This window comes from Babylonia areolata, chromosome 6 (genome assembly GCF_041734735.1).
Source record: "Babylonia areolata isolate BAREFJ2019XMU chromosome 6, ASM4173473v1, whole genome shotgun sequence".
Lineage (NCBI taxonomy): Eukaryota > Metazoa > Mollusca > Gastropoda > Neogastropoda > Buccinidae > Babylonia > Babylonia areolata.
The window spans coordinates 34,980,910-35,008,409 of NC_134881.1; the positions used below are offsets into that span (position 1 = coordinate 34,980,910).

General features: G+C 40.3%; 2 protein-coding genes across 2 annotated transcripts in view; both read left to right on the plus strand.

The window, feature by feature from the left end:
- Positions 1-11,525, plus strand: part of LOC143283505 (mitochondrial pyruvate carrier 1-like) — a 17,916-nt gene extending 6,391 nt beyond the window's left edge. The window contains exons 2-6 of the mRNA XM_076589749.1: positions 3,754-3,787; positions 4,883-4,898; positions 5,311-5,391; positions 7,682-7,814; positions 9,272-11,525. Of these exons, the coding sequence (XP_076445864.1) occupies positions 3,754-3,787; positions 4,883-4,898; positions 5,311-5,391; positions 7,682-7,814; positions 9,272-9,479 (472 nt within the window). The 3' untranslated portion in view covers positions 9,480-11,525. The remainder of the gene's footprint in view (positions 1-3,753; positions 3,788-4,882; positions 4,899-5,310; positions 5,392-7,681; positions 7,815-9,271) is intronic.
- A 5,041-nt stretch (positions 11,526-16,566) lies between these two features.
- Positions 16,567-27,500, plus strand: part of LOC143283380 (uncharacterized protein C6orf118-like) — a 15,584-nt gene continuing 4,650 nt past the window's right edge. Inside the window, exons 1-6 of the mRNA XM_076589585.1 lie at positions 16,567-16,776; positions 18,213-19,025; positions 19,607-19,732; positions 22,300-22,484; positions 23,493-23,554; positions 24,865-25,058. Of these exons, the coding sequence (XP_076445700.1) occupies positions 18,243-19,025; positions 19,607-19,732; positions 22,300-22,484; positions 23,493-23,554; positions 24,865-25,058 (1,350 nt within the window). The 5' untranslated portion in view covers positions 16,567-16,776; positions 18,213-18,242. The remainder of the gene's footprint in view (positions 16,777-18,212; positions 19,026-19,606; positions 19,733-22,299; positions 22,485-23,492; positions 23,555-24,864; positions 25,059-27,500) is intronic.

A 27,500-nucleotide genomic window follows, 5' to 3' on the forward strand; every position in this document is an offset into this window, starting at 1 on the left:
GAAATGTTCTCCGTTCAAAGGTTTCAGTACATGTCTCTGTCCTTTCATCCTTTCATTAGTTTCAACAACCCCTTTCATCACCACACTCGTGTGTTTACTGAAGACCTGGACAAAGACCTGAGGAGAAGGTGCATTATGCTTCACTGCTCTTACACAGCGGAAAGTCTCCTTGCACTGTTTTATTCACTGCACCAGATCTATAGCTGCATTCAAGAAAACATTGAAGACATGGTGTTTACAGTTTTCACAAGTTTCAAGTTTCAGGTATTAATTATCCTTTCAGTCCTATTGGAGTTTGGAGGATTACTGCAAAATAATCTTTTCATGCCCAGAACAAACATTTCCAAATACACAGCAATGTCACATAAAAGTTGAGAAAACACAAATGTCTTTTAACTCCAAAAGTGTAGCTACTACTAGCTATGCAACATTTGCAAATTTAATCATCTTACTTACAACTAAAATGACCTTTTTGCCTCCTTTGAGTATATTAGCGTGCACGCGCTCGCGCGCGCACACACACACACACACACACACACACACACACACACACACACACACACACACACACAGCTGCATGTAAGAAAACACTGAAGACATGGTGTTTACGGTTTTCACACACACACATGCACTCACACACGTGTGTGCGTACATGCCTCCACATGCACACGCACGCACGCACGCACGCATGCACGCACACACACACACACACACACACACACACAGACTTAATCATAAAGTACATCCCATCAATTTGTTCTCAACATATACTTGCACAGGGAGACAACACAGAGAGGGAGGAGAGAGAGAAAACTGGTCACAGCTCACCTCCACCTTTCACTCACTTTCACACACCCACACCTGCTTGACCAACATTGCATGCCTTGGAAAATCAAGGGATTTGATTCTTCTACAGCTGATACACACACACACACACACACACACACACATCACAAGAATTCTGTAGACTCTCTCCCTGGGGAGAGCCACCATTTTTTCTTCTTTTTTTTCATTTAAATTAGAGAAATGTGTCGTGACAAAAAGCAACAATAATAATAATAATGGTATTTATATAGCGCTGAATCTTGTGCAGAGACAAATCAAAGCACTTTCGCACCAGTCATTCACACGCATGCATAACTCTAAAACTGGAGAAACTGAAGACAAGGGAGAGGCAGGGAAGGGAGGCTATTTTGGGAAGAGGTGGGTTTTAAGTCCAGACTTGAAAGAGCTGAGTGTGGAGACTTGACGGCGGCCAACAGTCGAGTGTTTGAATCTGGGTATGCATAAACAGAGTGGATCCGAAGCCAATCGTAGTGAGCAAGATGGAGTGTAGAGGTGAAGGCAGCCACAGAGATAGGAAGGGGCTGATTTGTGAATACATTTATAACATAGAGTGCTAATCTTGTACTTTATTCTGTGTGAAACAGGGAGCCAGTAGAGATGTTGCAAAAGAGGAGTGATGTGCTCAGATCTTTTCTTTCTGAGGACGAGTTGGGTAGCAGAGTTTTGTATGCGCTGAAGGGACTGAATGGATGAAGCAGGCAAACCAGACAATAGAGAGTTACAGTAGTCAAGGCGAGAGAGAATGAGAGAAACGACAAGTCTGGATGTTGCGTCAATGGACAGATATTTCCGGATGGAACTGATGCGCCACAATTGACAGTAGCAGAATTGACATGTCTGACTGATAAATTTTTGCATGGACAGTGTGTTGTCAAGGACAACGCCAAGGTTCCTTACTGAACTGGAAAGAGGGATGGATGTACTGCCAAGTTTGATTGTGTCAGTTGTGATGGAAAAGTTTTTGTTTAGTTCCTATGATCATTGTTTCAGTTTTGTCTGCGTTCATTACCATACAACATGATGCAGTACAAGTGCAAGACAATATTATACTGTAACCATCACACTAGTTCAGTTGCCCATTTTTTCCACTGCCCTTGCACAAGAGTTGTTATGTACATGTGCACGAAAACTCTGCACATTACATATTTACTTATTCACTCACTCATTCACCTGCCCATTCATTCCTTTTTTTTTCTTTTTTTCTTTTTTTTTTTACTTGATTTGTTGATTGATTCACTCCTTTTCACATGTATATTCAAAACATTGTGTTTAATTTGATTGGCTGATAATTATTATTTTCAATGGAGGGTTGGCCTAGCAGTAATGCGTCTGCCTTGGAAGCGCACTGGTTCAAATCCTACAGTCACCAGTATTTTCTCCCTCCCCACTAGACCTTGGGTGGTGGTCTGGATACTAGTCATTTGGATGAGACCATAAAAGTATTAAAACTGAGGTCCCATGTGTAGCATGCACTTAGTGCATGTTAAAGAACCCATGGCAATAAAAGGGTTGTCCCTGGCAAAATTCTGTTGAAAACTATACTCTTCAATAGGAAGTGGGTGCACTCTCCCTGGGGAGAGCAGCCTGAATTTCACACAGAAATCTGTTTTGACAATAAGAGTAATACAATACAGTACAGTACAATACAATACAATACAATTGTCTCTTGAGTGACTGAATTCAGAATATAGTGGAACATATGGAATAGAATAGAATAGAAATTAGAATATGTCTTTATTACCAAGTGTACCGGGGTCACAAGGAATATTGGGGGGGGGATAGTACATAACAATGTACGAACACAAATCGAAAATCATACACAAACACAGATACAATAGAAATTAGAATACATACAAGTGCATATCAGTATAAAAACTTGTATATGCACGCACTGCACACACACACACACACACACACACACACACACACACACACACACACACACACACACAGAGCATTGACCGCTTAAGGGGAAAAGCTATTGGCAAAGCAGTTGGTTTTCGTCCTTATATTTCTGTACTGTCGACCAGAGGGGAGCATCTCGAAAATCCCAAAAGCTGGATGTGATTCATCCTGGCTGATTGATTTTGCTTTTTTAAGCAAATATGTGACATTGATGTAGTGTACAATATGGAATGAGTACTCTTTTCCTTTTCCTCTGTGTGGATTATTGTACATGATGAAGATGAAAGGCCGCCCAAGCCAAGTGTTTTTGGTTTTGTTTTCATTTATTTATTTATTCATATATGGTTTTGAGATGATAGTTACACTGGTTGTATTTTAGTGTAAATGAGTGTCAGACTCAAAATGTGTTATGATTATGATCATCATCACCAATCTTGTTATTAGTAGTGTTGTTGTTATCATATCATTCATATATATGTTTTTGTATCTTTTGTTGTTATCATTATTATTATTACCATCATTATTATCATTACTGTTGATATTATTATTATCATTGTTATGATGATGGTGATGATGATCATCATCATTATTATTATTATTACTATCATCATCATCATCATCGTCGTCGTCGTCGTCATTATTATTATATTATTATTATTATTGTTCTTGTTGTTGTTATTGTTGTTGACCTTCTTCTTCTTGTTATTATTGTTATTGTTGTTGTTGTTATTCTTTTCATAGTAGTGGTTGTTATGACCATGTATATGTTAACAATGAATTTCATCAAAGTGTGACTTTAATTAAACCATAATGAATGTGGAGATAACATTTGAAACAAAAGACATTATGTAACCTGTTCTTTGACTTCTTGGTAGTTTTGAACGATTACCTTTTCATGCATCAGTAATATGCATTAATAGTTTATTTAAACATGTCATGATATGAACATTATTTTTGTGACATGTTTCCTTGGTATTTGGTGTTCCTGCTGCAATGTGGTTGAATCCTGACACAACTTGACTGTTACAACAGCACAGTAAGTACCATATTCGTGTACATATATATTGGGGGCGTGGGGGTCTTTAATTTGTTTTTTTTCTGCTTCAGAAGTTGTGTGGCTTTTTTTTTTTTTGCTTTTTTTTTTTTTGAATGATGGCGTGATGCTGCTGCTGCTGCTGCTGCTATAGGAGTCCATTCAGGTTTGGGACTACTTGACGGGGCTGTACTCCCTTGACATACCCTTCCATCAGCCAGGCCTGAGAGATACAGACACCTGCAGCGTTGGTCAGGAAATATGAGCAACATATCCAAAGACACATCCATGAAGTGGATTACCCATGACTGTGGGGTCCCAGTCTTCCCCCTTTTGAGCCCAAACCCACACTCAGCTCTGGGTAAGAGCCAGCCACAGGCTGAGAAAATGGCACCTGTGACGGGGGTTCAAACCCACATCCTCCCAATCATCAGTCGGTGATGGTAACCAGTACAGTGTGAAGGCTGATTTATATAGCTGGTTTGAATTTGTTAAGGAATGTGGTAGAACTTTTTTTTATTAATTGTTTGATTTTTTTTTTAAATGTGTGTGCCTATTGAATCGATAAAAGGATATACTGTCAGTCATTTCCTATGATTTACATTACTATGATTTGTCATTCAGAGAAATATGGTTAACAGTTAATACCCCATTGACTCTTCATAGAGTTGAGGGAGAAGAAGAAGAAGAATATTGTGACTTACTGTTTGTTCTGAAAGGGTTGTAGCACATATGAAGAATACATGTGTGTCAATATACATACATACATACATACATATATATATATATATATATATATATATATACTTTTTTTTTGTCATATCTATATTTTTTTGTTTTGCTTGTATGATATAAAATAGATGACAGCATAACCATTCCTCCTTCACCAAGATATTGATATTACTTTTTTTGTATTCAAACGTTCTCCCTCAGATTTTCTGTATTCAGATTCCTTATAAGTTAAATAGCATCTCCTTTTTTTTTTTACCTCCATTTCCTATGCACCTCCTCCCATCCCCCTCCATTCTTAACAAGAAATGCAGATGGTGTTGGCATTGCTCAAGGAATAAAGAAAACTTATTTCTTTCTTTGTTACAGCACTTCTGGGGACCAGGTAAGACCGATAATCCTTTTGTTGCTCTGTCTCTGTGACTGTTGCTCCCTCAGATCCCATCTCTGTCTCTTTCTCCAGCCTTTTTTTTTTTTAGATATACACATGTGTGTGTGTCTTTGTGCATTTGTGTGAGAACATGTACACACAAACATATGTTTGAATCTAATCAAAAAGCAATTTCTTTTTGTGCAAGTGTTACGTGCGTTCGGATGGTGTACGTGTGTGTGTGTGTGTGTGTGTGTGTGTGTGCGTGTGTGTGTGTGTGTGTGTGTGTGTGCATTTGGCAATTTTTGTGCCTGTTTCTTTATGAGCCTGATTTTACTACATGTATACATATTGTGTGTGTGTGTGTGTGTGTGTTTGATGTGCACTTCAGCATGACGCTTTGTAATGACTTCCCTTCTGTTCACAGTTGCCAACTGGGGTTTACCGCTGGCGGCTTTGGGAGACCTGAAGAAAGATCCAGAAGTGATCAGTGGTAACATGACTGCAGGTAAGTTCAAATACACCTCTCACAGGATCGCAACCTTGATGTGATCAGAGGGTTTATGTGTCTCAATGATCCAGAGACCCTTTCATGCAGGTAATATCGCCCAGGATGGACAAGTTGAAGGGTACCGACTAGACAAATAGTGATCCACTGTTCCTTGGGTTGGGCATTGATTTAGTGCCACTGTCTTCATAAAGAAATAATAATTTGCTCCAGAAATGCCTACAAAAACGTAGAAACGTGCACCTGGAAAAGGAAGGGCTTCTGTGTCGAAGTTCAAATGACTGTATGGTGTCCCATTAGCATTCATGCAGCATACATGTTTATAATTTGTTGAATTTGAATTTGTATTTCTTTTTATCACAATAGATTTCTCTGTGTGAAATTCGGGCCGCTCTCCCCAGGGAGAGCGCATCGCTGCACTACAGTGCCACCCATTTTTTTGTATTTTTTCCTGCGTACAGTTTTACTTGTTTTTTCTTATCAAAGTGGATTTTTCAACAGAATTTTGCCAGGAACAGCCCTTTTTTGCCGTGGGTTCTATTACATGCGCTAAGTGCATGCTGCACACGGGACCTCGGTTTATCATCTTATCTGAATGACTAGTGTCCAGGTATAGTGGAGGGGGAGAAAATACTGGCGGCTGAGCCATGATTTGAACCAGCACGCTCAGATTCTCTTGCTTCCTAGGCGGACGTGTTACCTCTAGGCCATCACTCCACTCCAAGATCAGCCCAGAAAATAATTTTGCCATGGAGAACCCTTTTGGTGCCATGTTTGTTTGTTTTTAATGTGCGCTAAGTGCATGCTCCACACAGGACCTCTGTTTATCGTCTCATCCGAATGACCAAGAACAAAAAATGATGAAGAACTAAAATCACAAAATCATGAAAATGTTGACAATGTGCACACTGATCAGTATCATTGTTCATAAAGTTGAGCAATGAAGTAAAAAGTTGCAGGATAAAATGATCAGCCATCATCCTGCAGTCAAGTCCTTTGAACAGTGTTTAAAGACGTTTTGGTTTTATATTGACTTATCCAGTTTTATCTAACAATTAATGATTAAAACTTCATTTCTTTCATTCTCCAATAGTTCTTTATACTCATGTCTTGCTATCCAAACTGATTTTTCCATCTTACATTTCTTCTGCTGAATACACATCCCTGGTCTAACCAGTCCTCAGACCTTTCAGTATTGTTAACAGAGACACATTTCTTCATGCATTCTGCACATCCTTTTAAACATTCGTAACATTCATGAAATATATGTACGGTTTACATCTACAGCAGTTATTGTCATGGCAGCATCAGTTAGAACACAAGTTCTTTCAGACCCCTGAAGAAATGGTCTGTCTCATTGTTCCATACCAGTCACAGAAAAGTGAACTGTAAATATGATACTAACATGTTTGGTTTGGTGTGCAGGTGTTTTTTTTCTCTGTACATTACCAGGGCTCTTGAAGTACAAATAGCATCACCGCCTTTCTGGAAGTTCCATGCTAGAAATTTCCCCTTTTCTGTTACTCTCCTTGTTTCTAGCCTTTGTTCTTCTTTCACTGTTGTCTGCTTTCCCTGCCTTCCCAGTCCGTTCCCCTTTCTTTTCTCCAGGCTCCAGCAAACCTTGACACTTTTGCCTCTCTTTTCTGCAGTCTGTGATGTACTGTCTGTGCTGTTTTTCTCTGGTGATTAGGTGATGATATTATAAACAACATTTGGTGGAGGGGGGGGGGGGGGGGGGGGGGTTGGCGGTATTATTTGCTTATAAATCTGGCCTTTTTAGTTATGTCTCTGTGTATGTGTATGTGTGGCTTTGAAGTAGTAAAAAATAAAATAAAATAAAAAGTATTTTTGATAATTATTTTACTTTTTTTTTGTAATCAGAGGATGATTCTTCTTCTTCATCGTTTGTGGGCTGCAACTCCCACGTTCACTGGTATATACACAATTGGGCTTTCATATGTATGACCGTTTTTTACCCTGCCTTGTAGGCAGCCATACTCCGTTTTCGAGTGTTCAGGGGATGATAAATTCAGAAGAAGGGCTGATGTCTTCTTCACAGACTAGTCTTACTTCGCATAAGGACCTTGATGGTTAAGATAATATGTCCCAACTGTTGTTTTGTAGAATGGTGCGGGGTTTTTTTTTTCAGATATTTTTTTTCTGATGGTGTTGAGTTTGACATGATTGTTGTTGTTATTTTGTTGTTGTTGTTGTTGTTGGGCAGTCGTGATATGGCCCTGTGCGGTCGGCTGGACTATAATTATAAGCGACAGTGTTGAAATGTGTGCAGCCCTTGCCGTGTACTCGCTGTGCTTCATGCGCTTTGCCTGGAAGGTGCAGCCCCGCAACCTGTTCCTCATGTCCTGCCACATCACCAACGAGATCGCTCAGCTCATGCAGGGCACACGCTTCATCAACTACCAGTGAGTGCCCCATCATCGTATGGGGGTTCGGGTGTGTTATTGTTGTTGTAAAAATATGTGGGATGTTATAATCATCATTCGACGGGCGCCATAGCCGAATGGTTAAAGCGTTGGACTTTCGATCTGAGGGTCCCGGGTTCGAATCACGGTGACGGCGCCTGGTGGGTAAAGGGTGGAGATTTTTACGATCTCCCAGGTCAACATATGTGCAGACCTGCTAGTGCCTGAAACCCCTTCGTGTGTATATGCAAGCAGAAGATCAAATACGCACGTTAAAGATCCTGTAATCCATGTCAGCGTTCGGTGGGTTATGGAAACAAGAACATACCCAGCATGCACACCCCCGAAAACGGAGTATGGCTGTCTACATGGCGGGGTAAAAACGGTCATACACATAAAAGCCCACTCGTTTGCATACAAGTGAACGCAGAAGAAGAAGAAGAAGATAATCATCATTCTGGCAACAATTTGAACTGAAATTCACACACAGGCGCACATGCACACACACACACACACGCACACAAAGACAGAGACAGACAGACACCCAGACAGATAGACAGGCACATGCCTTCTCTCTCTCTCTCTCTTTCTCTGTGTCTGTCAAGTTTTCCTAGTATGTTAGAACCATTTGTAAATAACTGTTGTTGGTCATGTTCTGAGTGCTGTAATCAGAATCCACCTGCAAGGTAAATGTGCAAGGTCAACAAAATGTATATTACACAATATAGACGCTTATTTGATGAAGTGTGCTGCTTATGATAACTAAAACATTGTTATCATCATTATTATTATGATGATGATTATTGTTAATATTATTATTACTATTCTGATTGCACTTTATATGTTCTGTGTAACATGTGCTTGGTGGAAAAGACAAATTTCTGTAGATTTACAGACAATAAAGTTCCATTATATTATGTTGTATTTCTTTTTTTGTCGCAGCTGATTTGTCTGTGCAAAGTTTGGACTGCTCTTCCTGGGCAGAGCTAATCACTACTGTGCAGCACCACCTTTTTTTCTTTCTGTTTTTTTTCTTCTGTCTGCAAGTGTATTTGTTTTTCTAACAAAGTGGATATACTTACAGAATTTTGCCATGGACAACCCTTTTGTTGCCATGGGTTCTTTTATGCGCGCTTTGTGCATGCTGCACACTGGACCTCAGTTGATTGTCCCGTCCAAATGACTAGCATCCAGACCACCAATCAATGTCTAGTGGGAGGGGAAGAAATTTTACTCTGGCGAGTGTAGGATTCGATCCCATGGCCTAATATTCTATCGCTTCCTTGGTGGATGCGTTATACTACCAGGCCACCACTCAATATATATACATATATATAGATAGATAGAAAGATAGATATGTATATTATCTTACTGTTATGAATGAAAAGTGTTGTTTCTGTTTTCTTCCCCCATCCCCCCACCCCAACCCCCCTCACCCCGCTTTCCCCCCCCACCAGCTATCTGACGCCAGAGGACCAGAAGCACAAGCACCACGTGGAGGTGGTGGAGAGAGAGCTGCACAGCCACCCGGAGAAGTACCCGGCCATCCACCCTGCCCCAGAGATCCCTGCTTCCCTGGCAGTGCAGGAGAAGGAGGTGGAGGAGTTCGACAAGGTCTACTCCTTGCCCAAAGAGCCCCAGCCGCATATCAAGCCCACCTACTGAACGGAATGGAAACAGAAGAAGAGCAGGCAGCATCTTGTTGTTACCTGATTATGATGGTGTGGTATAGTTGACATTGGAGGAGGAAGAGGGATGAAAAGTATGAACTGTTTCTCTTGTTGTTGTTGTCATTGTTTGGTGTTGTTTTTTTTTTGTTCTTGTTGAAAAAAAGATAAAATGTCATGTTTCTTTTTCGTTTCCTCTTTTTTTTTTTTTTTTTTTCTTTTTTTTTTTTTGGTTGTTGTTGTTGTTGATGTATTCAGGTGGAGGTGGAGATAATGAAAAAGAAACTGTTACATTATTTTTGTTGTTGCGTAGTTAGGTTGGTGGTGGATACAATGAAAGACGAAAACAAACAACTGTTACATTGTTTTCTGTCATATGGTTAGGCGGAGGTGGATATAATGAAAAAGGTAAAGTGTTGCTTTTATGTGTGTGTGTGCGTAGGTAGGTGGAGGGGAAGAAAATGAAAAAGTTGAAGTGTTACTGTGGTGTTGTCATGTATACTTTGGTGGAGGAAATGAAAACAGAAAGCGGGGAGAGCGGTTATGACACACTGAAATAACACCTATGTGCAAGGGTGTATGATTACACACGAGCATGTGCAGACATATCTGTGAATAGCCTTCGTCACAGGCTTTTGTGGGGTTTTTTTGGTGTGTGTGTGAGTCATATGGATCTACAACCATCTAATTTGATCCAATGAGTAATATTAGCATCTTCCTTTTGAGTTTATTCTATTTATTGATTTTTTTATTTTCTCATGAATTCTTTGTAATTTTTTTTTATACCACATGTCATGAGTGTGCTGGAGAAGAGATATTGAATATGGTTGCTAGCCTTGTAATTTACTGTTTGTGGTATGGCTTTTTTTTGTTTTGTTTTGTTTTTGTTTTTGCTTTTTTTGTTTTTGAGATTCGTCATAAACAGCATGTACCTGCAAAAACGTATTTACCTGATTTTGTTTTATAAATCATTGGTTTAGATTTAAAAGAAAAAAACACTCCTTTTTCCAGTATATTATCTTAGTTTTTGACAATTTTGAAAAGAATAACAACTTTTCTGTATATTACCTAACTTTGGTACATCGGTTGGTTGTTTTTTGTTGTTATTGTTGTAGTTTTTTTTAAAGAGAGACAGCTGTTTTATGATAATACTCCTTCATGAAAGTGGTGACATTGAATGGTCATGTCCACATGATTTTAATCAACGTTTTCAGCTTGCTGTGACACTGGACTAGTTCTTTCCATGGAGGACCATGCTCACATTTCATGCAGCTGTTATATTTTTACACAGCTTATTCCAGGAGTGCATTTCACTTTTCCTGCTGGTGTATGCATCTGTGTGTGTGTGTGTGTGTGTGTGTGTGTGTGTGAGTGCACATGTTCAAACTTAACTCACATCTCACAGGAACAGCAAAATGCATAAAGGTATATGGTGATAATATCTTCCGTTGCAGACTTTTATGAAATATTTTGCACAAACGCCTTTCTGCTTAATTTACAGAACATTATTGTGATTATTCAGTAAGATCTTTAAACATCCGTTTACTTCCTTCCTTTCATATCAAATGTGTGAATACAGATTATCAAGTAGCATGGTCAGGGCCATTTTGTCACTCTTTTTGCTGACGTGCTAAACAAATTATTTTCACACTGCTTATGTTATTGTGCTTAGATAAGTGGACTAATTGAATCCATTGAGATGTAAAGTAATTTCTCTTGGTTTATAAAATACCTTTTATCCAGCTTTGTTGCTGAAGTGACAGTTAATCATACAAGCCAGATAGCGTGTGCCATATCTCAGTGAATCTTATAATGGCCTTACAAGTTTCCATCATCAGCCCCTTTCCCTTGTATGTGTGTTCATGTTGAGATTGGGGAGTCTGACATAAGAAGAAAGGTTGAACAGTTAACATCAAATAAAGTCTTAGTCAGCCACTAACAAGGACAATAATAATGATAATGTGCATTTGTTGAGCATATACCCTGCACATTTAGAAAATACATGGAAGGTACAGGAATTAAAAAAAAAAAAAAAAGATAAAAACTTGCATTAAAAGTAGTATTTCAAAAAAATGAATGTGTCCATCACTCACAGGTCACACAAATTTCCACTAACAAAGGAGAAAACATGGAATGGCTGTCTGATAATGGTCACATTTCCTTAATCAGAAGCATTTCAAGAAAAAAGATCAGATAAATGTTCAGGTAATGACTAAATGCTTAACTTTTTGTGCGTCAGACAAGTCAGAAATGCTCAGTTTAATTTTTTATGTTATAACAAAAATATGTTTAAGCGTTGCATATGGTAATGCTCAGATTGATTTTTTAGGTGATAAAAATACTTCCAGGATTACATACGGTATCATGTGTACTCTATCATGTGTACTCTATAGGGTAATTGAAAATCTTAGGATATTCACCTGTCAGTTGCCAGTATTTTGCACCTGCCTTGCAGTGTTTTATATACTTACGTTCTTTACAGTTCATTGATGTTTGGAGTGTTGGTGATCATGTCTGAAAAAACTTGTTTCAAAACATTGCCGTTTTATAGCAGCAAATTTAACATTGAAACATTGATGTGTGTATGTAAACAAGATTTGTTCCTAGAAAGATTGACATAAGGGTGAATACTCTGTACCATGTTTAATCTGGATTGCCTAGAAAAAAAAAAAGGTTTTATGTAATATTCTGCATTTATCAATCTCATTATCAATATGGCACCATTGAAGCAGGGTTGTCCATACTGATTAGGTGATTGGGTTCAGAATGATATTTTATGAGCTGTTACATATGTTGTTCTTATTTCATTTTAGTTACATTCATTTTACTTGCTTTCTATGAACGTTTCTTTTATATTCTTTTCTTTTACCTGTTTGTGTTTTTCGTTTTATTCATTCATTTCACTTTTCTTTTACAGATTTATTTTTTTATTTCATTTAATTTTCCTTCTTCACAGTTTTTGTACACACACATACATATTGATGTAGATAGATATGTAGTTATACATATCCTGACAGAACTGATAAAGGCGGCAGCATGGACCTATACATGTTTGTTTAGCTAGCAGAAATTAGCAGATGCCAGGCAGAAAGAAATGAGAGAGAGCAGATCCGACTGCATTTAGTAAACATCTTGAAACTGCAGATGTGTTGCTGTGAAACAAAATCAAAACTGTTCAGTGTGTGTGTGCATGATTTTGCATGCACACATATGCAGATGCATGTTTTCTTGTGTTTATGATACCTTTCTGCATTTCTTTTGTTCACACAATGTCTTTCATGAAAAGGATTCAGTAATTTTCATGATAAAGACTGCACTAGTTTGAAGGATTTTGTTTATATTTTGATTTTGATATTAAACAGGGTTTCATTTACTATGTATGTGACTCCTGTGATTATAAAGGAGAGTTCATGGTATATCATGTATTGATTATTGAATCCAGTGCTTATATAACCGTTGATGGTAGATATCGATGCCTTTGTAGCCATTGAGTGTTACCATCAGTGCCTATTTACACTGAATGTTGAAATCATGATTATTTTCCCACAGAGTATTGAGACCAGTGCCTTTTTATTGTTTCCACTTGTTGATTTATGGAATTGGTCCATGTATTCCTGTTGTCTGTTGAAATTCACCTGCCACAGAAATGTCTTTTATGTGCGCTAATAGTTGTTGTTTGATATCAGTGAATTGTGCTCACTCTTGTTACCCTGTTGTTCTGGATTGTTGTCATTTTTGTTTCAAATGCAAGGTAATTAGTCTTCACACCGTGTCAGGTCTTTATTTTTCTCCTTTTCCCCCCCAGTTAATCTTTCTCTGTCTGTCTCTCTATCTCTGTCTTGGCCTCTGTCTGTCCCTCTCTCTCTTTCCCCTTTTCTCTCTGCCTCTCATGTTCAAGAGTGCATAGTGCTTTGAGGAGAGTGGCAAAGGAAAGAACCAGACTTAGGTGTAAGGGGGTGGACTTAGCTGACCATTAGCAGCTCACATAGGATGCCAAGGAAGGGGGAACTGATTGGAAAAAAGCCACACACACACAAAAAAAAAACCAACAACAAAAAACCTGATGTTTCCTTGAAAAGCCTTGCCCCTGGGTTACAGGACTTGTGAGGTGACGTGGAATTTCGATGTTTAGAATGAAAATATACGTTACAGTTTCACTTTCTCAAGGAGACGGTCACTGTGTTCGGACAAACAAATCCATACACGCTACACCACATCTGCTATATAGGCAGATGCCTGGCCAGCAGCATAACCAAACACACTCAGTCAGGTCTTGAGTGCATGCATATATGATTGTGTACTTATCAGAGTGGATTTCTTCTACAGAATTTTGCCAGAGGACATCCCTTTTCTTGCTGTGGGTTCTTTTCAGTGCACCAAGTGCATGCTACACACAGGACCTTGGCGTATCGTCTCATCCCATTGACTAGGCACTCAGCTTGATTTTTCCAGTCAGTTGGGAGAAAGGACGGTAGTGGGAATCGAACCCAGGTCCTCACAAAACTGCTGTTTGGTGAAGTTCTTATCCCTCCCTCCTTTTTTTTTTTTTTTTTTTTTTTTTTTTTTGTCTGCTGAAAATCATTTTCAGTTTGTTGGAAGAGGGTGTGAATTGTCCTGATGAACATCAGACTCCCAGTTGATATATTGTTTTTATTTTCATTTTCTTCTTCTTCTTTTTTTCTCTCTTTTTTTCAGATGTGACATGGTTATGTTTTAGTGAACTTTTCTGATGAAAGTTAGACATTCAGCTGGTGTATCATTATTGTATTGTTTTTATTCTTCTTTTTCTTTTTTTTTCTGAATACTTTCAGATGTGACAGGGTTTTGTGTTTTATGCAGCTGAAATGAAAATGGCCCTGTGCATACTGCTGGACTTTTAACAACAATGTCAAATTCTTCTCTCTTTTCTCTTCTCTCTCTCTGTCTCTCTATCTCTCTATCTGTCTGTCTGTCTGTCTGTCTCTCTCTCTGTCTCTCTGTTACAAATTTTCATGCTTTAAAAAAAAAAAAATCACCCTCTTGGTGGGTACATTTTTTTTTTTTTTTAATGGAAACGCATCCATCAAGCTTAAACACGAGGGGAAAAGTTGCAGGTTTACTCAAATGTCATACAATACAGTCATCATGGAGTTGACTGTATTGTTTTGTTGACCTTTTTATCATTAATCTGTTTGTTTTTTTCGTTCAGTTTGGGGTTTTGGGGTTTTTTTTTGTTCTTTTGATAGGTTTATGATCTTTTTGGAATTGATATAATACAGCAGAGCTGTTTGAGTCCTGTGTGTGAACAGTAGAAAAATATTGTTTATTGTCCTGCTTTGAAATCCTGATCTCATGATCCCCACCTCCCTTCCCCTCCTCCCTCCCAACATGTGTTGCATTCCCTGTGCTCTAGCGTGTATGCACATGTACATATATGCATGTGTATATTGTGGCCATTCCTATTCTCTTTTTTTTTCTTTTTTTTTTGTCCTGTACTACTGTTTATGGCGTGTTGTATACCACCCAGTTGTTTTTGTATGATTTGAAGTATTTATTTATTTTTAATGTTTATAATTCAGGACTGATGTATGTGATAAAGAATTATTTTGATGGACAATAAAAGCATGTTATTTGGAAGAGATAGGCTTACATTATGACCCCTTTCTGTTGACGAAGATGGTGTGTGTGAGTGTGTGTGCATGTGCACAGGTGTGTGTGTGTGTGTGTGTGTGTGTGAAAATCTATATTGCCAACTCCATCTGTATGTATCTGACAGACCTTCCTCTTGTCTGTTTCTGTTTTCGCTCACTAGTCACCTCATAACCACCCCATACTCCTCACTTCCTACACACCCCCATGCCCCCAAACCCTCTTTCCTTTCTCATTCTTGTTAGCCTTTTATCTGTCTGTCTGTCTGCAGCTCTCTCTCACTCTCTTTCTCTCTCTGTGATTTTCTCTCTCTTTCTTATTTCCTCTCTCACTATCTCTTTCTGTCTGTCTATCTCTTTCTGTCTATCTCTATCTGTCTCTCTCTCTCTGTCTGATTCTCTGTCTGTCTGATTCTCTCTCTCTCTCTCTCTCTCTCTCTCTCTCTCTCTCTCTCTGATTATGTCTCTGATTCTCTCTGTCTGTCTGTCAGTCTCTCTCTAGCTCTGTGTATTTCTTTCTCATTCTCTTTCTCTCTATCAGACAGACAGAAAGACTGGACAGATAAATAGATGGATGGATAGAGATGAGTCAGCTCTTTATTCCCCCTGGTTTATGTTCTCCATTTTTTTCTTCCAATGTGTGTGTATGTGCGCATGTGCCCAGTGTTACTTGATCTGTGACACTGGGCTGGGCCGTAAAACTTTGTGTCACAACTCCTCAGTGTCTGTTGTGCTCAGTGTGTGTGTGTGTGTGTGTGTGTGTGTGTGTGTGTGTGTGTGTGTGTGTTCAGTGTCTTTCTGAGTGAGCTTGCGCATAGTCTTCTACTGTGTGTGTATGTGTGTGTGTGTTGTCTTTATGAGTGAGCTTGTGGGTAGTCTTCTACTGTGTGTGTGTGTGTGTGTGTGTGTGTTCAGTGTCTTTCTGAGTGAGCTTGCGCATAGTCTTCTACTGTGTGTGTATGTGTGTGTGTGTTGTCTTTATGAGTGAGCTTGTGGGTAGTCTTCTCTCTCTCTTTCAGTGTCTCTGTCTCTGTCTCCGACAGTTGGTCTGTCTGTCCGTCTGTCTCTCCTCTATATTTCTTGCTGTGCGAGCGTGTACACATGCACGCGCAAGCGTGTGTGTGTGTGTGTGTGTGTGAAAAGAAAAAAAAAGGAAGAAAAAAAAAGATGTATTACTGATATCAGTTTATATGTTACTGTTTGTGTGTGTGTGTGTGTGTGGGAGGGGAGGAGGTTGGTGTTTGTTTGTTTTAATTTTTTGTTATTATTCTGTTAGTTACTATCAATATCATCTTAGTTGTCATCAGTATTGTAATGCAAAATTGTTGGGCGTGGTCTTGATTTGTTTGCTTGAGAAAGAAAGTCGAGATTTGAAGCAGCTTTGTTGTGTCTTCTGAGAGTTTTCTCCCTTGGATATATTCTTTCCAGTTGAAGGAATGTAGTCCAGACGACGAAGCGTCAAAATGGCGGACAGCCAAATTGAGTTGAGGAAAACAAAATGTAACATGTTTTGTCAAACGCAAGGAAGATAAGTCATAGATAAAAAGACTCCACTGACCGATCCGGCTGAGAAGAGAAATCGAAAATTACACAGCACGCCTACGAACGCCTTTGAATTCATCCGTTCTGTACTGAAATGTTTGCCCGTCTGCTTATTGAGTGATTGAGGTAAACCGAAATACGTTGACTGTCTAAACTCTGTATGTTGCTATTGTACTGTTACATATTTTGTCGCGGTTTTTGTTTTGTTGTTTTTAGACAGTATATAAGAGTGCGCAGTTACTAATGTTATGGCTAGCTTCCTTTGGAGAAATTAACTTTGAATCCATAATCCTTCCAGTGTTTATCTGATAAATTCTTAAAACTGTTAAGTGTTCCTGCAGTGACAGTGTTACTGGGCAGATTATTCCAGAAGTTAACAACCTTTTTAGTAAAATAAAGTGTGAAAAACGTTTGATTTGGTGAATGTCTTCGTTTGTTTTAGTGGGTGTCCCCTGGTATGATTATACTGTCCATTAGAGTGAAAAGATTTTGTATAGTGCTCTTATCTTATGCCCATGTAGAATTTTATATGTCTCTATCATATTACCCCTTTATCTGTGATATTCCAGGCTTGGGATTTTCAAACTAGTTAGTTTCTCTTCGCCTTAACATATTACTAGTGAGTACTACTGCTTAAGTCGTTAAGAATTATGATTAATATTGTCATCAAATAATGTTGAACTTTTGCATTGTGGTTCTGAATATGCATGTTATATACAGGTAATCTAAAAGATGACGTTTTCAGTTTAACAGAAAGGAATTTGCTTTCTTTTGTATTTGTAATGTAATATGTATGCATGTGCAGATATCTTTCAAGATCTAATTGTAAACTTAAATGGGTTATTGTTGTTGTTTTTAAATGGATACACAGACTGATCACAATAGAAAAAATGAATTTTCTAAACAGATTGTCTTTTATGAATGCAATAGAAAACCTTTCAATCTGTTATTTAAAAAACAAAAACAAAAACAAAAAAACCCCATCTTATCAGCATTCATGAATAAACTGCATGCCTTGAAAAAATTAAGTAATATCAATCTGAACAGCTACAATTATCAATCACCTGATTCTCTCTGTTGCTGTCTCTCGACCTCTGTGTGTGTGTGTGTGTGTGTGTGTGTGTGTGCAAGTGTGCAGTTCTAATTTTTATCTCTCTGTCTGTCTGTCTGATTCTCTTTCTGTCTCTGTTTGATTCTCTCTCTTGTTTGTTTGCTGCATTGACCTGGATACTTTTCACCTGCTAAAGTGCTAAACAAATGCACGTTATGGGAAAGAAAAAAACCCAGCTCCAGCTCATGAATGTAAGGATATATTGTGAAAGTGTAGTGTGTCTCTGCGAGTGCAAATATATGGGGGGGGGGGGGGTTGAGCAAGAATGAACAGTTGAAGTTGCAGAGTGTGTAATGGGAAAGTGGAGATGTGTGAGGAAGAGGATGTGACAGGATAATTGGTGGCTGAGTATGCATCCTTTTAACCATAACCTTTTTAACCTTATACTATAGAAAACATACATTGTGTGATAGAGAAATTGAATGTAAAATTTATTGACTTTTATGTGCAGAAGTGAACTAGCAGTCAGACAGCAGGAACCATGGCCTACAAATTCCTGAAGAGCCGACAGCTCCGAGAGCTGCTGAATGGAGCTGAGGTGAAACAAAAGAAAGACATCCACGACTTTTCAGGAGGACACCTCAACGAATCCATCCTGCTCCAGCACTACTCCGCAGCCACTCGCAAATCCTGGGAAACAGCGCAGCTGCCAGAGTCCATGGTACAGCGCAGCCAGCTGCCGGTGTCATCTCCCCCTGATCAAAGGCCGGGCATGCACCAAGCCCTCTTTGAATTCAGCATGGGAACAGCTGGTGTGGTGCCACCAAAACGTTCAGACAAGAACCGTCGACAGTCAGGGACCAGGAAGTACAAGTTTCTGAGTGACCAGAAGAGCAAAGGACAGGGTGGTGCCACTGTCGAGATGGTGGACTCTCCCTCCACGCAGAGTCTTTACTCAGAGCTGGAGGATGGAATTCTTGTAGAGGAACTGCCGGCATCAGAGCTGATGCTGAAAAAGACCAAGCCCAAGGAGTCCCAGACCCTCCCTAAGATCAAGACAGAACCCAGTCTCCTGGCGGCGGAGGACACCTTGTACACCTCGCAAACCTCCTTCCTGAGCCACCAGCCCCGGCAGCAACCACTCCAGGATATCCCCTTCAACTACAACTTCATGACCATGCACAACCTGGGGATCACACGACAGGACCAGTTCCGGAAGATGCGAGCCTTTGAGTCAAATGTTCTGAAGAAGAAAGACGCCTCGGAGCAGCAAGTGCTGTCAGGTGTGAAGGCTGTTGAACATCACGAGAGAAAACTTCAGAAGGTATTGTTTAGTTTCCTTTTATCAAGATCATTTGTAGGCGTATTTTATAAAAAGATGATTATTGATTAAAATTTCATTGCATTCAGTCTGCAGTAAATGAAAGGTACACAGGAGTGAATTCTTTTTCTTTTCTTTTTTTGTCTTTTATTTCACAGATTTTTTTTGTTGCTCTTGCAAAAAAAAGTTATTTTCTTTTCAGTTAGTATGACGCAATCCATACACGTTCAACACATAATGAGAAGTGCATACAAGTTGTACAGATTGACTGTCAACATCTTCAGTGCAAGATTCACAATTATATAACACTTTAGATCTGTGCACATAGTTATTATAGTCTGAAAGACTGACTCATAGTTAAACTTACCAAAAATGAGCATGCAAGGGCATTTACATTATTGTACCCTCCCCAACACACTCTAGACCACTACCCAGTGGAGGTTCAGGCATCCACTCCCACTGTTGTTGGTTTTTGTTTTGGTTTTTTTAATCTTTTTAAGCAGTGTTGTATATGGATCAGTCTGCATGCTTTGATGCCTTCTTGAAACAGAAACTGAAAAGTCTGTGTTTTATGGGTTGTGCAGGAGCTGGAGATGCTGAATCTGAACGGCATGGGCATCAATTTCCACAAGCTGCAGGTGCACAGCAACACTCTGGAGGACCTCATCCATGAGTCTCCCACCTTCAGCTACATACTGCGTTGTATTAAGGTAAGGTACATAGTACATTGGTATAGTGAAGGAAAATGTGTTTTCTTCTTGGTTTCGCCTTTCTTCTTTCTCCAACCTTATGCAACATACTGCACTGTATTAACTCACTCTGGACGATGGAACGCTCTAGCGTTCCTGACGTAAGGCAGCATTCCGGACAACAGAACGCTATAACGGTTTCGACAATTAAAATTTTTTCCACATTTTCCTCATGGGGTAGCATCACAATCGCAGCTACACCAGGCATTGTGGATGTGTCAAGGGTCGAATGGAAAGTTTCTTCATGAGATTCCATAATAGTACACTCGCCGGCAAGCCATTGACCTCGGCACCCCACATGACAAGCTAATCTGCATACGTATCGAAAATGGCGTCGCAGGCAGTACAAGTGGAAATTTTTGGAGCAAACTATATCCTGACAGTGGTTTCTTTCTGCTGCTGAAGTGATTGAAATGCTTCAAACTGAAGGTTTCGACATCAATGAGGATGATGAAGACTTTGAATAAAGTATCTGCACTGAAGAAAACTACTGACAAGAAGGTACTGACAGTGACTCAGCTTCTGAGGGCAGTGAAGAGGGAGGGGGGTGGATGAACACACAATGTGCAGAGAGGGGTCAGTGGGTCAAGAACAGCAAGTTTCATTCATTTACTTTATATTTTGTATTTTTTGTGATTTTTTTACCTGACCCTAACAAATGGATCGTCTGCAGGGAAAAGCAAGGGAGAAAACTATTTATCTCGAGTTATTTAAGGTAGGGTACATAGTGGTGCTGTCAGGGAATTGTGTAGTGAAGGAAAACGTGTGTGTGTGTTTTCTTCTTCATTTCACCTTCTTTCTTCTTCTTTCTCAAACATTAAGTAATGTACTGCACTATATTAAGGTAGGGTACTGTCAAGGAATTGTTCTCGTGAAAGAAGTGGAGTGATGGCCTAGAGTTAACGCGTCCGCCTAGGAAGCGAGAGAATCTGAGCGCGCTGGTTCGAACCACGGCTCAGCCACCGATATTTTCTCCCCCTCCACTAGACCTTGAGTGGTGGTCTGGATGCTAGTCATTCGGATCAGATAATAAACCGAGGTCCCGTGTGCAGCATGCACTTAGCGCACGTAAAAGAACCCATGGCAACAAAAGGGTTGTTCCTGGCAAAATTCTGTAGAAAAATCCACTTCGATAGGAAAAACAAATAAAATTGCACGCAGGAAAAAATACAAAAAAAATGGGTGGCGCTGTAGTGTAGCGACGCGCTCTCCCTGGGGAGAGCAGCCCGAATTTCACACAGAGAAATCTGTTGTGATACAAAAGAAATACTAATACTAAGGTGTGTACGTGTGTTTTTCTTCTTCGTTTCTTCTTCTTACTGCTTCTTTTTCTTTTCTGTTTCTCCCACCTTCAGCTGCATTCTGTGTTGCATTGAGGTGCAGTACTGTACTCTGTGTGTGTGTGCCGTGGAAGCTGCGATATGTAGCGTAGAAATGAGTGTGTGAAGGAAGGTTGGGGGGTGCAGGATAATGTGTGTGTGTGTGTGTGTGTGTGTGTGTGTGTTGGGGCTTGTGTACGTTTATGTGTATTTGTTTGTGCTTTCATATCTGTGAAACTGCATGTTTGTTGTATATCTGTTATGCATGTGTGTGTGTGTATGTGTGTGTGTATGTATGTGTGAATGTGTGTCTGCATGTTATACATTTATTTGCTTATTTATCATCATTATTGTCTTTTTATTTATTTTCATTTACTGTTCTTTTTATAATATAATTCTTTTTCCTTTTCTTTTTTATTTTATTTTTATTTTATTTTATTTTATTTTTTCTCAAGGCCTGACAAAGCGCGTTGTGTTACTCTGCTTGGCAGATGTGGTGTAGCGTATATGGATTTGAGTGAAACGCAGTGACGCCTCCTTGAGCTGCTGATACTGATACTGACACTGTCAGGGAATTGTGAAGTGAAGGAAAATGTGTGTGTTTCTTTTTCTTCTTTGTTTCTTCTTTCTCCTTCCTGCCGTTTTAAGCTACATGCTGCACTGTATCAGGGTACAGTACTGTACTGTCAGGGAACTGTGTTGTGAAAGAACGTTTGTGTGTTTTCTTCTAATGCTCTGTTTCTTCTTTCTTTCTTCTTCTTCTTTATCCATTTTTGATGAAATACTGCATTGCGTTGTGGCGCGATATTGTCAGGGAATTGTGTTAGTGAAAGAAAGTGTGTGGTGTTTTTTTTTCCTTCTTTTCTGTTTCTTGTTCTTTGTGTCTCTTTCTTCATGTATGTGTCTTCTTTCTTCTTACTTTTTTTTCTTCTTCTTTTTCTTCTTCTTCTTCTTCTTCTTCTGGTGTCTCTTCTTTCTTTCTCTTTCTTCTTGTTCTTGTTCATCTTCTTCTTCTTCTTCATCTTGTGTCTCCTCTTCTTTCTTTCTCTTTCTTGTTATTGTTCTTATGCTTTTCCTTCTTTTCCTTGTTCCTCTGTATTCTGATATTCATTTATATACCACCACCGTGACCGTTTCCTTATGATAGTCTGCCATGATGACAAACCCAGTAATCAAACCATCTGTTTTTTTTGTTGTTGTTGACGTCAGGCTGAGTACGACAACTACATCGCATATCTCCTGGACCACCAGACTTCCCAGCAGCACTTGCTGCGAGAGCAGGTGGAGCAGATGGCGGAGAGGGGAACATCACGACCTCACGAGTTGTCGCAGGCAATGGACCATGTCACGGAGCTCACCGAACAAGCCCAGTCCCAGCTGACGTTGAATCAGAGGTTAATCGTTTGTTGTTTTTTAATAGTAAAACAACAACAACAGCAACAAAACATGCATGCGTACGTATGCACTTAGACACACACACATGCATGCACGCACGCATGCACGCACGCACGCACACACACGCATGCATGCATACATGCACATACACACATACTCTCTCTCTCTCTCACGCACATGCACGCATGCACGCACGCATGCATGCATGCACATACACACATTCTCTCTCTCTCTCTCTCTCTCTCTCTCTCTCTCTCTCTCTCTCTCTCACACACACACACACACACACACACACACACACACACACACACACACTCATATATATGCATATATGCTATTTGCTGCAGCTGCAACATAACTTGGCAGCCAGAAGAAACTAGGTGACTCATACAAGATCTCTTTTGTGCTAACACCGATTCGGCTGTGTGTGGGAAATGCTAAATTGCTGGTGATTTTTCACTGTTCATCAGTTCATTCAGAACTGGTCTTTGTGATTCCTCTAATCAAAACTAAAATGACTTGCTCATCACTGCCAATGGGTGTGCTTAGGGCACTTTCAGTGTAAATAGCATCCCCACCTTCTGGAAAATGTGTGTGTGTGTGTGTGTGTGTGTGTGTGTGTGCGTGCGTGTGTACAGTACGTATGCATGCTCGGTGAGTGTCCACGCGTGTGTGGGTGCGAGCAGGTTCGCTGAGCATGGCCTGTTTTTGTTCGTATTCTGTTTCAGTCATTCAGCTTCTATGTATCTTTCATTTTATTGTATCTTAATGTGATTACTTATTTGTTCATCTTGTTTAATTATATCATTTTATCTCAAGTTAACATTTCACACAAACCTAGAGAAGGCTGTGAAGGCCTTACCAGTGCTTTGAGTTTTGGTCAGGCATATGCTTAAAAAAAAATTTTTCCCCCCTTTACACAGATGTATGGGTCAACCTGCTCATTTTGACTCCTTTTTAGAATTGAAACTGAAACTGTCTACTACTGCTTTTTCTCTGTGCTGCAGGTTGAGAGATGCTCTGAAGGAAGAGAAGGAGTGGCTGGAGAACGCCCCTGAGCCTAGCCCAGGTACACTGTGATATCTTTTTTTAATTTTTTTTATCTTATTCTTATTCATTTGTTTCTTTCTGAAACTTGAGTGGTGGTCTGGACACTAGTCATTCGGAGGAGATGATAAACCGATGTCCCATAATTATGTAGCATGCAGTTGGCACATATTATCACGTAAGAAATGCACCTCAACAAGAGAGTTGCCCCTGGAAAGATTTTATAGTAAAATCCACTCAACTTTGTGTGTGTGTGTGTGTGTGACTGAAACCTGACCGAATGACACAGGAAACAAATGATGAGTGTCTAAAGGCAGCTGCCAGTCAGCTCTTCCCAGGTAGGCATGCAGGCTATTGTACAAAATAACTGTTTGTAAAGCACTGATACTGATGGTCTCTGATTGAGGATAAGCTCCATTGTATTGTATCATATTGTATTGTATCGTGCCTGGAACAACCCCTTTTGTTGCTGTGGGTTCTTTTACGTGCACACGCTAAGTGCATGCCGCACATGGGATCTCAGTTTATTATCTCATTCGAATGACCCGCACCACCACTCAAGGTCTCATGGTGTGGGGAGAAAATCCTGGCAAGTGAGGGACCGGTACCAAATGCGCTTACATTCTCACCGCTTTTTAGGCAGACGTGTTACCTCCAGGCAAACGCTCCACTATGAGAAGCATACATGTCTTCTTCTTCGTTCGTGGGCTGCTCCATGTTCACTTATATGTACACAATTGGATTTTTACGTGTATGACCATTTTTACCCCGCCATGTAGGCAGCCATACTCCGTTTTCAGGGGTGTGCATGCTGGGTATGTTCTTGTTTCCATAACCCACCAAACGCTGACATGGATTACAGGATCTTTAACATGCGTATTTGATCTTCTGCTTGCTTATACACACAAAGGGAGTTCAGGTACAAGCAGGTCTGCACATATGTTGACCTGAGAGATTTGGAAAAACTCCATCCTTTACCCACCAGGTACGTTACCCAGATTCGAACCCAGGACCATCAGATAAGTCCAGCTCTTTAACCACTCGGCCATTGCGCCCATCAGCATGCATGTGAAATCAGCGGGAGAAAATCCTGATGAAACTGGTACCATATGAGCTCACAATCTCTCCGCTTTCTAAGCGGACGTGATACCACCAGGCCAATGCACCGGTATAATAAGCATGCTTGTCAAATCAGTGGGAGAATATCCTGGCGAGTGCGGACAGCGCTCATATTCTCTCCGCTTTCCATGTGGACGCATTACTGCCAGGCCAACGCTCCACTATAAGAAGCATGCATGTCAAATGAGTCCGTCGCTTCCTCCCCCCACACAGCGGAGGTGGCCCAGAAGCCAAGCAGCCTGGTGCACAAGGAACAGCCCCTGGAGCTGGCGGAGGAGATGGAGCACATGAAGGCCGTGATCCTGGAGAAGATGGACGAGGAGAACTCCCTCCGGCTGCGACTGCGCGACGAGTTTGTGCCCATAACCGTCTGCACCCACCTGGAGCAGTGCATCAAGGAGACGGAGGTACGTGGTCATGTTGATGGTGATGGTGGTGGTGATGATGATGATGAGTTGGAGCAGTGCATCAAGGACTCGGTGGTATGTAGTCATGATGGTTGTGATATTAATGGTAGTGATGACGATGATGATGTTGATGATCACGTCGAGCAGTGCATCAAGGAGATTGAGGTATGTGGTCGTGTTGGTTGTGATATTAGTGGCAGTGATGATGGTGGTGATGGTAAGGATGATGATAAGATGATGATGATTATCATGATGACGATGATGATGACCTTGAGCAGTGCATCAAGGAGACAGGGGTACTTAGTCATGATAATTGTAATATTAATGGTAATGACGATGATGATGATAAAGATAGTGATGATGACGATGTATCAGCTGGAGCAGTGTGTGAAGGAGACAGAGGTGTGGAGTCGTGTTGGTTGTAATGTTAATGGTAATGATGATGATAATGACGATGATGATGATACCTTGAGCAGTGCATCAAGGAGACAGAGGTACATAGTGATGTTGGTTGTAACATTAATGGTGATGATGATGATTATGATGATGACCTTGAGTAGTGAATCAAGGAGACTGAGGTACGTTGTTGTGTCGGTTGTACTTTTAATGATAATGATGATGATGATGACCTTAGGTAGTGAATCAAGGAGACTGAGGTACGTTGTTGTATCGGTTGTACTATTAATGATGATGACCTTAAGTAGTGAATCAAGGAGACTGAGGTACGTTGTTGTATCGGTTGTACTATTAATGATGATGATGATGACCTTAAGTAGTGCATCAAGGAGACTGAGGTACGTAGTTGTGTCAATTGTACTATTAATGATAATGATGATGATGATGACCTTAGGTAGTGAATCAAGGAGACTGAGGTACGTTGTTGTGTCGGTTGTACTATTAATGATAATGATGATGATGATGACCTTAAGTAGTGAATCAAGGAGACTGAGGTACGTAGTTGTGTCGGTTGTACTATTAATGATAATGATGATGATGATGATGACTTTGAGTAGTGCATCAAGAAGATGGAGGTACATAGTCGTGTCGGTTGTTATATTAATGGTAATGATAATAATGATGATGATGATGATGATGAATTGGAGCAGTGTATCAAGGAGACTGAGGCAGTCTTAGTAAAAGGTAAAAACTCATAGGCTTGATAGTAATGATAATGGTGGTGATAAGGATAATGATGATGATGATAATAGTGATAACAGTAATAATGATAATCATCTGGAGCAGTGCATCAAGGAAACAGGTATGTCATCAAAATAGTTGTAGCATTGATTGTAATGATGATGATGATGATGATAATGATTTTATTTGATTTGATATGGACACTTATATAGCGTCTATCCTGGGTCGGAGAGCAAGCTCTAAGCGCTTTACAAACTTGCGGTCATTTGCACACAAAGGCTGCCTACCTGGGTTAAGCTGACTGAGAGCTGCCTTTAGGTGCTTATCATTCATTTCCAGAGTCATCGGTCAAGTCTCAGTCACGAGCACACACACACACACACACACACACACACACACACACACACACTCATGCGTACATGTTACTTTTTACATATATGAACATGTAACTTTTTACATGTATGAATGTTTGTCTATTAATACCCCACCATCTAGACAGCCATACTCCATTTTCATAGGTGTGCATGTTGGGTATGTTCTTGTTTCCATACCCGTCTGAACGTTGACATGGATTACAGAATCTTTAATGTGCGTATTTGATCTTCTCTGTGCGCATTCATGCGAAGGGGGTTCAGGCGCTAGCATGACTGCACATATGTTGAAACGGGAGATCAGAAAAAAATCTCTCCACCCTTTACCCACCAGGCGCCATTACCAAGATTCGAACCCAGGACTAACGGGCACAATAGCCGAGTGGTTAAAGAGTTGGACTGTCAATCTGAGGGTCCCGGGTTCGAATCACGGTGACGGCGCCTGGTGGGTAAAGGGTGGAGATTTTTACGATCTCCCAGGTCAACATATGTGCAGACCTGCTAGTGCCTGAACCACCTTTGTGTGTTTTTGCAAGCAGAAGATCAAATACGCACGTTAAAGATCCTGTAATCCATGTCAGTGTTCGGTGGGTTATGGAAACAAGAACATACCCAGCATGCACACCCCCGAAAACGGAGTATGGTTGCCTACATGGCGGGGTAAAAACGGTCATACACGTAGAAGCCCACTCGTGTGCATACGAGTGAACGCAGAAGAAGAAGAAGAACCCAGGACCCTCAGATTGAAATCTCCACCCTTAACCCGCCAGGTGCAACAGGGATCAAACCTGTGAAACTGGGGTGATCTAAGGTTCTAGCCATTCGACCACCACAACCCTGTCTGGAGGCTAGTGGAATGAACACTGGAGGGTGTCGTTAGCATGAAGGGGATGCCCAGATTGCCTCATGGTGGGGGAGACAGTCGCTAATCCTT